This window comes from Eleginops maclovinus, chromosome 11 (assembly GCF_036324505.1).
Source record: "Eleginops maclovinus isolate JMC-PN-2008 ecotype Puerto Natales chromosome 11, JC_Emac_rtc_rv5, whole genome shotgun sequence".
In the NCBI taxonomy this organism is placed as follows: Eukaryota; Metazoa; Chordata; class Actinopteri; order Perciformes; family Eleginopidae; genus Eleginops; species Eleginops maclovinus.
In genome coordinates this window covers 9,977,233-9,990,547 of record NC_086359.1, presented here as the reverse complement: position 1 = coordinate 9,990,547, position 13,315 = coordinate 9,977,233, and the positions used below count along the sequence as shown (strand labels likewise).

At 41.7% G+C, this 13,315-nt stretch overlaps 1 protein-coding gene across 3 annotated transcripts in view; it reads left to right on the top strand.

The window, feature by feature from the left end:
• The first annotated feature begins 1,205 nt into the window (after nucleotides 1-1,205).
• Nucleotides 1,206-13,315, top strand: part of caln2 (calneuron 2) — a 31,755-nt gene continuing 19,645 nt past the window's right edge. The window contains exons 1-3 of one of the 3 annotated variants that reach the window (XM_063894564.1): nucleotides 1,206-1,308; nucleotides 7,244-7,762; nucleotides 13,072-13,196. In XM_063894564.1, coding sequence (XP_063750634.1) covers nucleotides 13,079-13,196 — 118 coding nt within the window. In that variant the 5' untranslated portion in view covers nucleotides 1,206-1,308; nucleotides 7,244-7,762; nucleotides 13,072-13,078. Of the gene's footprint in view, nucleotides 1,309-7,026; nucleotides 7,763-13,071; nucleotides 13,197-13,315 lie in introns of those variants that run through there. The other 2 variants (XM_063894565.1, XM_063894563.1) reach the window with 2 other exon arrangements.

Below are 13,315 nucleotides of genomic sequence, written 5' to 3'. Positions count from 1 at the left end.
TTTGACATGCGGCTATGAAGACAAAAGTGTATTGCACATTTAAATTCAACCCAAGCGATAAACTACAGAGGACAAAGCCTAAAGTCTGAGATAAAGTACAACCTTCTCAGAGCAGGGTTTCTGTGATATGGATCTGCAGAAAGATGATGCCTCGGCAAAGACACACTTTATCAATTTGTTCAACCTGTAGCTGTCATAAGGGTTTTTCCTGTCAAAGAAATTACATATAAAAGTTTAAAATTGAACATTTTCTTTGTTCTATATATGATTGGAAAAGCATATTAGTATTGTAAAGTACGATGTAAAATGCAGATACCTACCAAAAATGGCAATTGGTACTAAGGCCACTGTAGCATTTGATCTTTTGGACTTTTCTGTTCTTGAAATGATTCATAATATCAATGATAAAGGTTCTTGGGTTTAAACATTTTGAATCCAAATGCATTGAAGAAACCAACAAGAATTGGTGAAACTGACAAATGTCCTGCTTTTTCAGTTTTCTGCACTGATTTTTATGTCAAAATCAACTTATTTTCGCTGTGTTTGCAGTTTTTCTTGGTAAATCTTAACGTTTTTAGCTCAGATTAAAGTGAAATCCTTAATTTTTGTATCACTTTTCAAAGAGCAGTAGGGATACTAGCAACATTCCCTTATTATGAATTAAAAGTCATGTAATTGTGTTTTAATTTATCCTCATTTGAATCTGCACCAGGTGTGCGTGAGAGCGTGTGGGTTATTATTGTGTGTTTCTGTGTGTGTCTATGGAAGTGAGTCTGCACTTTAGTGTGCATGGTTCAGATGAGCGTCTCTAGAGTGATTTAATAAATAAGCCCTCTTGTTCACATGCTCATAATGCTGCTCAGACAGACAGGCTGCTCTGCTGCATTCTCAATTCTGTCTCGTCTCATTGGTTCAGTTACTTTATCCATTTTACTTTTTGCTGCTCATCTCTTGCTGTGGGTTTGTGTTCACCTGTTTGAATGAAATCAGGTTCAGATGGAAGCCTTAACTGTTGCTTTTCATACCATTCATCCACACTCACTCAAACTGTGTCAGTATTAATGTTTTTATTAGTTTGTGGACTCTGTCCACGTACTGTGTGTGTGTGTGTGTGTGTGTGTGTGTGTGTGTGTGTGTGTGTGTGTGTGTGTGTGTGTGTGTGTTCAGGCTGATCCAACCTCAAACCATTTGGAACCAGACAGGATCAGAAGGCTGCAGCTGAATTCGGGCGTCTGCAGGGATGATGGACTGGCAGCTGCATGGCTCCTCAGAGGGGATAGCGGACTAGAACAGCTTAAACCTACCAAGGTGTGAGATTTATTCATGCTGTGTGTGGGTGTGTGTATGTGTGTATGTTTGCCAGGTTTCCGCTGATATGGGATTTTTCAAGGCTGATTCTTGATATTTCTGGATTGAAGGTCCCTATAGATGATATTTTCAGCATAAAACATTTCCAAGACAGATAAACAAGATTTCTATGTATCCCAAACTTTTTTTTCTTTGGTGGAAAAAGCTTCTAAAATTGCTTTTAGACCATGATGTTGCACTGAAACTGAAACCCCATTAAACATTTAATTGTTCCAGTGTTAAGTGGCTCCTATTGAATGCTGGTGGAGAATGTGGGATAAGTTGAGCTTTTAATTCACCAAAACATTACTAGGTAATTAAATAAGGATATTAAATCTGTACGAAGAATGAATCTGTGGATACGCCATGTTCACAATGAACGACACTGACTGACTGACAAGCAGCAGGATAATACTGTGATGTATTTTATAAGGTTTGTGTGTTTGTTTGTGGCTGTGGCTGTGTGTAAATCCTGAGTGTATCCATCTATTTAAGGGAGATGATGAGTCACCCAGTAATCTCCAAATGGAAGCAGTGTTAAATTTTGAGAAAACATCCATCATGTCTGCAGCAGGTACACGCAGGTCAGTGGTGTAGTCACAGTGCACCGCTAACCCGTTAGCACTTCTACCTTTCCTCTCGCCTTGCCGTCACTACTCCAGAGATGGCAGTAATTCCTAATTTTATGGTCTGTGGACAGCAAATGGTACAAACTATTTAAAGTTACCGTGGCTAATGTTATTACAGGCTGTCAAACATACTTTGCTTAAGTTATTTAGCCGACAGTTTACAAACAGTGAGGAGGTGAAGCTTCGTTGACTTTCTTAAAGGCACTCTCTGTGACCTAGATGCATGCAACAGCATATGCTAATTCATACAAGTCTTGGATAAAAATTGCTTCCTGATATGTGCATGCAATCTGAAATTGCTCCATTTTTGAGTGTTGTGCTGATGGACACCACTTACCCATAATTCAATCTGCGGTGGAGGAGCTGCTTACAGCTGAAACTTGATGATGGCGGAATGGTTCTGATAACATATCTCAATTTGTTATATAGTTTTTATATGATTCTAGTTGTACATTATATCAAATGGGGACCACTGACTGACAGAATAAGGTTACCTCTTGTGAAAACTACAGTCTTTGTTTTATCCAGGTATCCTCCATAGTAATGTATTACAGTCACCTACAGACTGTCATATCCGAGTCATTTTAACACAGATAAAATCCTATCTTGTATCCACTTTTGCTTGCCAGTGCATAATTAATATAATTATTAAATGTAATATCTGTTAAACCTTTATTAGGTTTGCGACTGTTCAGCCTTTTAAAACATTTTGCCTTGTGTACAAAAAAGTCCCATTTTTCACACCAATCACACCTCATAATTATTTAAGTAACGTAGCACATTTATGTTTATTTTTGGAATATGTAGTGCCTCCACACCTCACTACCCACCCATGGACAGTCTCTGCCTCTGGCTTAAGCCTTAGTGCCCCAAGTGAAACAATATACAAAAATGAATATTATTTTCTCTACTCACTCAGTCCACATTTTTCACAAGCTAATGTCAGTCATGTTCCTGATGTCTCATAGTGTCCATTATCTTGTTTAATGTTTACGTGCCACATCTGCGAGCAGTTGTGTCTGCAGACATTCTGTTCTGCAAAGGTCTGGATGTAAAATCCAGTCAGTGTTGCATTATTTATGAGATGTTGCAGACGTAACCTCCCAGGGGGGAACTTTAAGTTTTACCTCCAGCTCCTGAATATATTGTATATTTACTAGGAGTCCAGGACATGCATTCATTTGTGTGGGTGCAGGATCTTGTGCCTTTTTAGTGCTCATGATGGCCGAGCTTATGTTTGGCTGGATGACCTTTGCGGTGAAATGTTTGGACTGAATTTGAAATGTATGTCAGGTCCAGCTTTTACCAGCGTATACCAGATACTACAATTGATGTCTGTGTCTCTCTGGTCATTCACCAAGCCTTTACTAATTCATGGTTGCACACAAATGCATTATGTCACACTTATCTGCTGATTGATTTATTATACCCCCCTGTTCACAATCCTAGGTACACAGGTGAATCTAAATGGACCTCCTTAGGGGTTTTAAAATTAATTTCCGATGATGCCTACGGCGCAAAACGCTGGCTGACAGGAAGCTGTTTTTTCTGCTCAGAAGGTCATCGTTTCTGCAGGACTTGGAAACAACATGGCAGGGACGTTGAGTGGAATGGATGATGGCAATACTTAAATGAAAATGAAAATGAGGCCAGATTTGGGGAGATGTTGAAGCTGTTATACAGCAGGGTTGTGATCTGAAACCATAATTCCCTTTCTCGTGTTACCGTCGCTGCCAGGTTTCCACTTTATGAGGGAGCAGGAAACAAGATCAAGGTAGTTGCAACTTTACAAAGCAGACAGAATTCATATAAGCAGTATTCAAAGTACCAGACAAGTACTTAAAGAAGAGGTCTGTGTCTTCTGCAGCTTTACTCTGCAGTATAAAGACAGACATTTGCCGTTATCTCCAGTTTGAGCTTAATCATTATAAAACTCAACTAAAATCATACACTTTAACGCCCTCTAAGAAATTAATTTAGATAAATATAGCGGTCTGAAAGAGGCTCTTAAAGCAGCACATTATGGTCCCCTTTCACTGTCATGGAGAAATAAATTGGTTTATCTGAACAGGAACTTTGAAATGCAAATGTTCAGAAGACAGCTGTAGTGTGACCTCAAAAGAGACTCTTTCAGTCTAGAAATTCAATCTACCCAATTCTTCTTTTTGATCTATGCCAATTTCTTAAATCTTTTTTTCTTCTTTGTTGTTCATTTATCAAGTACATTTGACATTATTTCAGTTTTGAGGTTATCGCTTGTGCACAAGATTCAAAATAAGACACTCTCCACTGTCAACAATCTGAATAAAAAAGTGTAAAGTCTCTCACTTCAGGCTATGTTTTAGTCATGGTCCCATTTAGTGATTAAGTCCTGCAGAAGGCAAGATAAGAGCACACTGTTTCGCTATTAGTGAGCAATAAATGGTGTGACAGAGCAAACATTACTGGAAGAAATAGGGTGGCCACTTTTGATTGGCAACATGACGCCTGTATTGATTTGCTGTGAGGTCAGAGTCCATGTTGGCATGTCCCTGTGGTTCTATTTGATGGTTTAGACTTCCTCTCATGACTCCGCTCTTTGTATTTGTGAGGCCTGAGGTTTTGCCAATTGTCGATCCTCTCAGGTCACTTAGCAGGATCCAGCAGTGAAAGTAAAATCCATGTTATACTCAGGGTGAAGTATATTAGTCAGTCTGTCAGAATGGAACTTCAACACAGCTCAAAATAAGTCAAGTTTATAAACTAAATGAAGAGGTTTGTATTGATGGAAACTGACATTAGGTTATTTTGTTGTTACGCGAGGGTTTGTTTTTTTTGTGAATGTATTCCAAATGTCCAATCTTTGTCGGATAATAAACCAACTCACCCTCTCACTAAATTGGATTTCTTAACACCTGAGAAAATTGAGCCTAACTCACCATGAGATTTAAATTATCTGGCTGGAAATCCGCCACACAGCTGTGTCCTGTTTGGGCAGCAGATTGACTCCTGTAACATTGCAAGAACTAGCAAAAAAAGGACCTGCATGAGACTAAGTATAGTTGGATTGAACATTTTAGTTTCAAATTACCCAATTTTATATTTACCTTTATTTATAGACTCATTGAATTTTGGATGTGTATGATGATTTTGTTAATTATAAGCTTTATCCTTTACAGTCACCAGCTATCAACCCATACAAACACCTTTAAGAGAGACTTTTTTCATCGCCATATTGGAATAATGACTCTCCCTCCAGTTGAGTTTAAAAAACATGTTTCCTCCTTCTTCCCGTCGTGTTATTTATAACTCAAGATTGTTTTGGTGTGAGTTGTTAAGTGTTGGAAAATGAGCTGGACTTTGACCTTTTAAGTGTTTGATTTTTTGTATTACGATGTCACAGTAATTTGTCTATGTTTTCACATCAACTATAATGGAAATTAGTAATTGACCTTTGTGTGGCATTCAATGTCCTACATATTACAATGTTAAAAAACAGACAAAAGTAAAGCTAACTGATATTTGGATTTCCTCTTAGTTGTCCATCAGTTCATGGTCAGGGTCTTTGGGCTACTAAAATGTTAGTACGTGACATAAAGTGTTATTGTTGGGGCTGGAGTTCATAACGTGGAATAATGCTTCGTCAACCCTTGATGACATTTGTGTAGCAATAAGTGGATTTATTATACAATTAGTGATGATGTTTGAAAAGGAAACAGCCTCTTACACTCTCTCAAGTTAATCCTGGTGCCTTTGAACAAATTAATACAAAGTTGCAAAGAATCGCTGTCATGCAGATTAGGTTGTCTGTAAAAGCTGACATGAGGCGCTTCACTTCACCTTCATTCGTCCTGCCTCTGCTGGAGAAAGCCCTTCAGCACCATGGACAGAGCCAAAAATCAGCAACACAGATAAGCCTGTGTTCAGAGAAATTTCCCCTCTTTAACATGATTTATATGGGAAATAATTACAAGTAAAATGGATGACTTTGTGTTTCAGATTGGCCTTATTTCCCCATGAACCTAGAGAACATCCATTTAAAACCTTTTTTTAAACTCATTAGATGTGCTGCAAAAGCACCAGAGTGAAACATCCATATTTGTGTTATCACCACTTTCGCCGAAGCCTCTACTCCCACTGACTAACAGCAGTCTCCGGCCCATCACCCTATGTTAACACAAATTGAGATAGGTAGGCTGGTTTAAGAAGTTGATATAACCACTTTTTCTTAAAACAGTGCAGCAGAGCGAGAGACACAGTTTTCAATCTTGAGGCCAACACTGCAATTGAGCTGCTCCGGTCCCACTGGCGGGGGAGGGGGGGGGGGGGGGGGAATAGAGACTATTACATAATTAGAATAGGGGATGTAGGCTAAATGGCATAGTGGTGGGGTTTTCTAATCAGAGGCAGCGAGTGAAACACACAGACACTCAGCACTGGAGATAACTGGAGGGGGAGGATGGTAAAAAAAAAGAGGGGTTTGGGAGGAGTAACATGCCTTTAATCTTGGCGCTATGGCCTACAAAGAAGAAGATGAAGATTTAGGAATGGTGGGTGGTTGGGGGGGGGGGGGGGGTGGGGGGTAAGACACACACTGCATCATTTAAGTACTGCGGCTGATGTCATTTCCTAAGCACCATAATTGGTCATCAATGACAAAAAGCTGTGAAAAAGGTTGAAATGAAAACAAATACACACGTCCCCAGGGAAATGTTGGAGCTTTACCGATCTATTGAAACCTTAATTGCTCGGAAATCGACCCCCACCCTCCATCCACCTTTTTTGGACTTTTTCTGACTCTCTCTCTCGGTCTCTCTCTCTGTCTCTCTCTCTCTCTCTCTCTCTCTCTCTCTCTCTCTCTCTCTCTCTCTCTCTCTCTCTCTCTCTCTCGGTCTCTCTTTCGGTCTCTCTCTCTCTGTCTCTCTGTCTCTCTCTCTCGCGCGCGCGCTCTCACTCTCTCTCTCTCGCGCTCTCACTCTCTCTCTCTCACCCTCTTTGTATCACTCTCTCTCTTTCTGACTCTCCCTCTCACACCTGATCACCACAGCGTCGCATATTCCCAGCTCACCTACACAGTCGCAACTCTGCTGCCACGGCCCCTATGTGGCCCCTCCCTTACCGGACTACATGTGTTGAGTCTGTCACAGGGATAAATGCACCGGGAGCCTCGGGAGATCCCATCCCATCACTCCGCAGTTTTGCCGATCTAACTGTTGACTGGTCATCATCTGCTTTTGATTTTTCAGTTAATTAGATCGTGATTATTTATTTTTAAATCCTTGTATAAGAGTCCACCGGCAGCAGCAGCAGCAGCAGCAGCTCCGATTGTCAGAACCAGACCCGTGGGCGGCTGGGTGGCGTCCGTCTGGGCGAGCTGATAGGACGAGGTGTTGGCTCTCTACCTACCAACTGCTTCATCCCAAATTCTCAAGAAATGGCGATGAGAAGTGAGATGTAGAAAAGGAATTGGAGGCCGTTCATGAGGGTCTGGGCTTCAGCTAAAACGGACTAAATATCCAACACCACCAACAGCCACCTCCTTCTCCTCATCTAACCAGTTGCTATTTTTTTGAGAATAACTATCTCTAAAGTGGGGAGCACATGACACGCTGGTGAATCCCGAAGGCAGGTCCCACTCACAGACTGAATGAGTCCATCTTTGGCTGTCGGACGGACTCTTCAAGAGCACAGGACGGATGCAAACAGACTAAACACATCTTTCCAAAGACTCTCAGCGTCGGCGCCTGCAGTGCTCTAACCGAGCGGGGTGAATCTGACACCGGGGGGAAGAGTCGTTTCACAGACAGGTACGCTTCACTTCACCACTCATTGGTGTAACACCCCTGGGTGCGTGTGTTAAAAGGTTATCAAGGTGATTATACCGCCACTGACCGCCCATGCGTCGGTCCCATTGATGACCGCAGAGCCGCGCATTAGGCGACTGCACCTGTTGTGATCAGTGGAAATGTGCCTGTGTAAATAGACCTGTAGTGTTGACAGTCTCGATGAGCTGTGCTGTTTTAATGGCTGACAACGCAATGATGTCTGTGTCTATTTGCATTCAGTATCCTTCTATTGCAACTGCTCCTGAAAATCTTTCCAGCTGTTTGCGTGCGTCGCGTCAGTGCGCGCTGTGTGGGTTTGATCGGTATGATTAGGTGATTATAGGTCCACCACACGCGCGGTACAACTGTAATTACAGTGTAATTGTCTGAACACGCAGTGGGAAGTAAAGCACTCCATACATCATGCTTTATCAGCCGCTCCGCTGTTCACTCATGCTCACATACTGCTTCTGATAAATGGGGACTGGCTGCGGTCTAAAGCCCAATAGTATTCAGTCTCAATGCCAGATGCTTTAAAACTCCAGAGTCATAAAGCGTGATGGTCAAATCCGTCACCTGCCTCACATTCATCACAATCTGCCCTGGGGGACCCGCCTGTGGAGGGTGTCACAGTGTAAGTGCGTGGTATTATAGGCGGTGTGTGCGAGCATTTTGGAGGGTAGCGCGCTTGAGTGTTATTTTTATTTATTTTTCATACCAATTCTCGGTGCAGTGAGTGTAACATGTAGCTGTGAGTTTGGGCATCAGGCGGTGTGAGTCCAGCTGCGCTCACTCTGCTGCAGATGCGCGCAGTGTGGCAAGACCATCGTGGGGGTCCAACTGTTTTCATGTGGGACTCTTTAAACATCCAAGCGTCGTTTCAGAACACCTGGCAGAAAACCCAAGGGTGCACACGTCCACACCTCCTCTAAACTTGGCTGGTGGTGGGTCAGAGAGTATTGGATGACCCAGGGTGACCTATAGGAGAGATGCCTGTAGGGGACATGATTGGCATCCCACCAGTCCTTCTGTTTTTCCTTCTGTTGAGAAAAGATTTTTATGCCTTTATTGGTAAGAGCTGAAAAGACAGCTGTGTAGAGGTTGCCTATCAAGGTGACTTCAGGAGGAGAATATGACAGTGTGCTGTGACATATAAGAGACATAGACATTTGATTTCCATGGATTGTTTTTCTAATTATTTTTTATTTATTATTCTTGGTTGAATGTTGATGTAACACATGCCCTTCTTTGATGTGTAAAAGTGTCTGCTTTATCCATTTTGTTTGACTTTGTGGTGTATTTGACAAAGCACAGAGTTGCATTTTACCTTTATCCAACACTGTTGCTTCACTTGATCATTGGTGGTCTCCCCTTATATTTGGCAGGTGGCAACAGCCTTTTTCCCAAACTGGAGGAGACATGAGACGTTTTAGTGGCTCGAAGTATCAGAGAGAATAATTTGTTGATTTATCTTGAAGTCCTCCTGGCAGGCTAACACATCCCATTCAAATCACAGTCATTGGATGAAGTTAAATCACACAGTTTTGCATGTTTTTGATCAGTGGCTGCTACAACTTGTTTTTTTTTTATCTGATGAAAAGGATTAATTTAATAATGATGTCTTGTCTGGGTTGCCTGCTTGTGATGGAAGCTCTCTGCATGTGCTTGTGGGGGAAAAACACTGTTGTGACCTCTCAGCTTTTTTCTGCCATTCTGCTAATGCATTCCTCTCCATGGGGAGGGAGGGAGGTGAGGAAAAAACATGGTTCTCCTTTATACATTTTCCCCAGCTTTTGGCTCAATCTCTGTTGCTCATTTTCCCCCCATCATCTGAGCCTCTTCCTTCCAGTCTGAGCCTAAATCCGTTCTGATCACCAGGCTGCAGACTTGAAACTGGGCTCCCTGGGGTGCAGATGACCCCACAGTTCGAACACCGACAGCAAGCCCGCTTTCATTTGCTCCTTTCATCCCCTCTGCACCCCCATTTCCCTCGTTTTCTCACCTGTCTGTCTGTTTATCTGCCTGTCTTTCTGCCACTCCTGTTCCTGCTCTCAGCCAGGCAATGAGGCTTATCAGACGGAGGTTTTCTGCTAAAGCTTGTCCTTGTCAGCTCTCATGCCCGTCTCTGTGACAACAGTCCGTGTTTTCAGGAGTAGAAAAAAACGCAATCCAAAAACATATGAGATTGCGATTGAATGAGAGAGGTAGAAAAACAACTGAGAATCTGTGTGAGTGAGTTTGATGTATGCATCTCTGCTGCTTTTTGCCTCGAGTGAGTGGGTGTTTCTGTCAGTGGAGCAATTGTTAGAGCAGATGGACTGTTAAAATACATTCTCATATTAATTTCATATCATATGTCTTATTAATATCTCCACTGATTAAATAATTACTGGGTTTCATCTAAACTTGAGCAGTTGAAAAATGTAGGGATTTCAGCTGGCTGCGGCTTATTTAACAGCCGTTAATTGCTTTTCATTTTTCACTGTGACATTTTTTGATCTTGTGATCATTTCTGTAGTCACTTCCATATTAACTTGTAATGCACGATAAATCACTTTGTCACCGTGACAAATTTCGTCCTTCATAATGTACATACACACCAATCTCTTATCTCTTCCCAGCTAACGTGGAGGAATTAAATGTGGTACATAGGGGATGTGAGCAGGTCTTTCCTCTTATGAGAAAGTTGATCCCCAGATCCTCCCTCCACATGTTAAAGTGTCCTTAATCAAGACGCTAAACCCCAGGGGGCTCCATGGCAGATCCTAGTGTGTATATGTGTAGTGAATGTCAGTGTGAATGAGATGCAAATAGTTTGGTAAGTGTATCTGCATTTAAAATACAACTGACAACTTTCTTTTCATTAGCTTTTTTGTCAGCTTTTGTCGTCAGATATACCTGATGGGTTCAAAGATTATGTTTTGGGTTATGCCGATTTATCCGCATAGACGGTTAACCTAGATTCAACAAAAGTCTGATCAAATGTCATTGTTCAGTACTACTTGGACTACAAACTGACACCAGAATGCTTCTCATAAAAAATAATTAACCACTGCCTACATGTACATGATATTATCTAAGCACCCGGAAAGCAATATATTCCCAGCATGTTTTGTCTACTGTTATCTGATGGCATGATCAATCAACACTAAATACAAACTAAAATTAATGTCAAGCCAATTATGATGCAGTGGCAAAAAAAAACAACATATATTTTTAAGACTTTTACACAGGCATGCTTTTTTACTTCTGTTATTTCACTTTTGATGCCCAAACAAAGCAGAAAGCAGGGTTAGTAATCAACAGATGTTACATCTTCTACACATATCTTTAACTTTATCTTTAACACAAACCGGCATTGGTTATTGTAGATCACTGGTAAGACCAACAAAGATGTTTTTGATGAGTTTTAAGTTGTTTCTTTCAATTTTAATGAAGTGTGTACAACATGGAAATGTACTGTAATGTTAATGATGTTAATGGAGTCTATTGGCTTTTAGCAGAAAATATAAATAGTACGTTTCTGTACAATCGTAAATTATAATAATAGTCCAAACCCTTTTTTGATTTTAAATAATTATGGATTTATCATCTCGCCAGAATTTAGCGTAAATTAGCGTTTCCACCCAGGCGTCGTCTTTTACTGCCGACCTGAGCCGATAAAAACCTGTGACTACTGCAGAGTCATTTGTCCCCCGAATGGATGTCAAATGTGACCTTTACCACTAACAGAGAGACAAAAGAGTGATGTTAGTGGGTGTCACTGGGGTTTTGTCCATGTTGAGACCCTCTAATCTGCAGGTGGTGGGTACAGTAGAACCAGGACAAGATGAACTGAAGGATATATTTCCTGAGAGCTCTCCATATACGCACTTTTCTGCAAACACACTGTGTCTGCTTTCTATCTCTGCTGTCTCCTGTGGTGTCCTCTACAGATCACCAGAGCAGACTGACACCTTTCCCGCAGTTCTTAACCTTTTACACTGTCTTTGTCTTGACGCTCAGTCTGTGTCCGCTTCACCCCCTTGGCTCTTATTCAAAAGATCCACAAAGGATATGATTCTCAAGTAACGGAGAGGAGAGGAGAGGAGAGGAGAGGAGAGGAGAGGAGAGGAGAGGAGAGGAGAGGAGAGGAGAGGAGAGGAGAGGAGAGGAAAGGAAAGGAAAGGAAAGGAAAGGAGTTGTTTTGCTTTGACAATATTTCCTGATAGAGACATCCCAACTTCTTTCTATCTCCATATCTATCTCCCCCTGTCTGGCAGCAGCATGCTCAAAAAATACTCTTGGGATCTCTATCTCTTTCCATCGCTCTCTCTCACCTTGACAGTTCAGCATGTACTATGGGCAGGAATATTGAATGAACCATATCGCATGTGTCAAAATATTACACATATTACACAGGGAAAGCCCTCAGAGGAGCAACTCTCATGAATCAAAGCAGAGCATTGATGTTATTGTAGGACAGCAGCGGCCGTGTCTGATTGATGCCCTGTCAAGCCCTGATGTCCCTTGTGAGGTGTTTGGTGGCAGTGGGGATTGTCTGGCGGGACAAGAAGTCAAGAGATCTTAGGAGGGGGGCTACGAGGACACGATAGCGAGTGACAGGACTTTAGTGCTTTTCCTTAACAAAGAACAAGCCGGAGAGAGACAGCGAGCGAATGATCACTGGATAATACAGAGCTGCTGATGGTATTTATCAGAACAATAGTGGTGGATTTTTTTTTTTGTGACACCATTGAATTATAATGTGATTACATAACTTGTCACTAGGATTCTGCCATGAGGAGACAGTGGTTTCTCCCAGAAGTGAGCATTAGCAGAGTGGAAGGAACAAAGGAGCTTGTGTTTCTAAAAATCTAATCTAAGTCAAAGTTTATTTATATAGCCCAATATCACAAAACACGTGTATCTCAGTGGGCTTCAGAGATTAACACACATACTGTAGGTGAGCATGTTAATAGAAAACTAAAATAACAAGAAAATCATATAAAAACACAACATAGATTGTAAAATACATTAAAATAGATACAGATAAAACTATTTAGAATACAACGTAAAGTCAATAAAACCACTAAATAAAATGTGGGACTCAGGAAAGTCTTTAGCGCACCCTTAAAAGTTTGGACACTGTCTGCCTCCCTAATAAAAAGGCTCATAACCGTGCTGGTACTCAGGGTTTACGCTTGAGGGTGAACACACACTGAGACTCAAATCCCTCTTACCCGTTGTTTTTATTCTCAAACACACACGTGCAAAGTTTATTTAGACTGTGTGTGTTTGTTGCTCTGCAGGGAGAAGATGCCATTCCACCATGTGCGGGCGGGCCTGCTCTATCCAGACAACTACCTGAGCAGCTCCCTGACGGAGGGCAACGAAGCCTTCCAGCTCACCAGCATCTCCACCGAGGAGCTGGGAGGTGAGTGTGCTCGCAGAGAGAGGGTGGGAGGTGGTGGGGGTGCGGAGCAAAGTGTGGGGTACTAGTAATTAATGTTTCACTGCTGGAACAATGTAGTTACAACGCCTCAATTCTCCCGG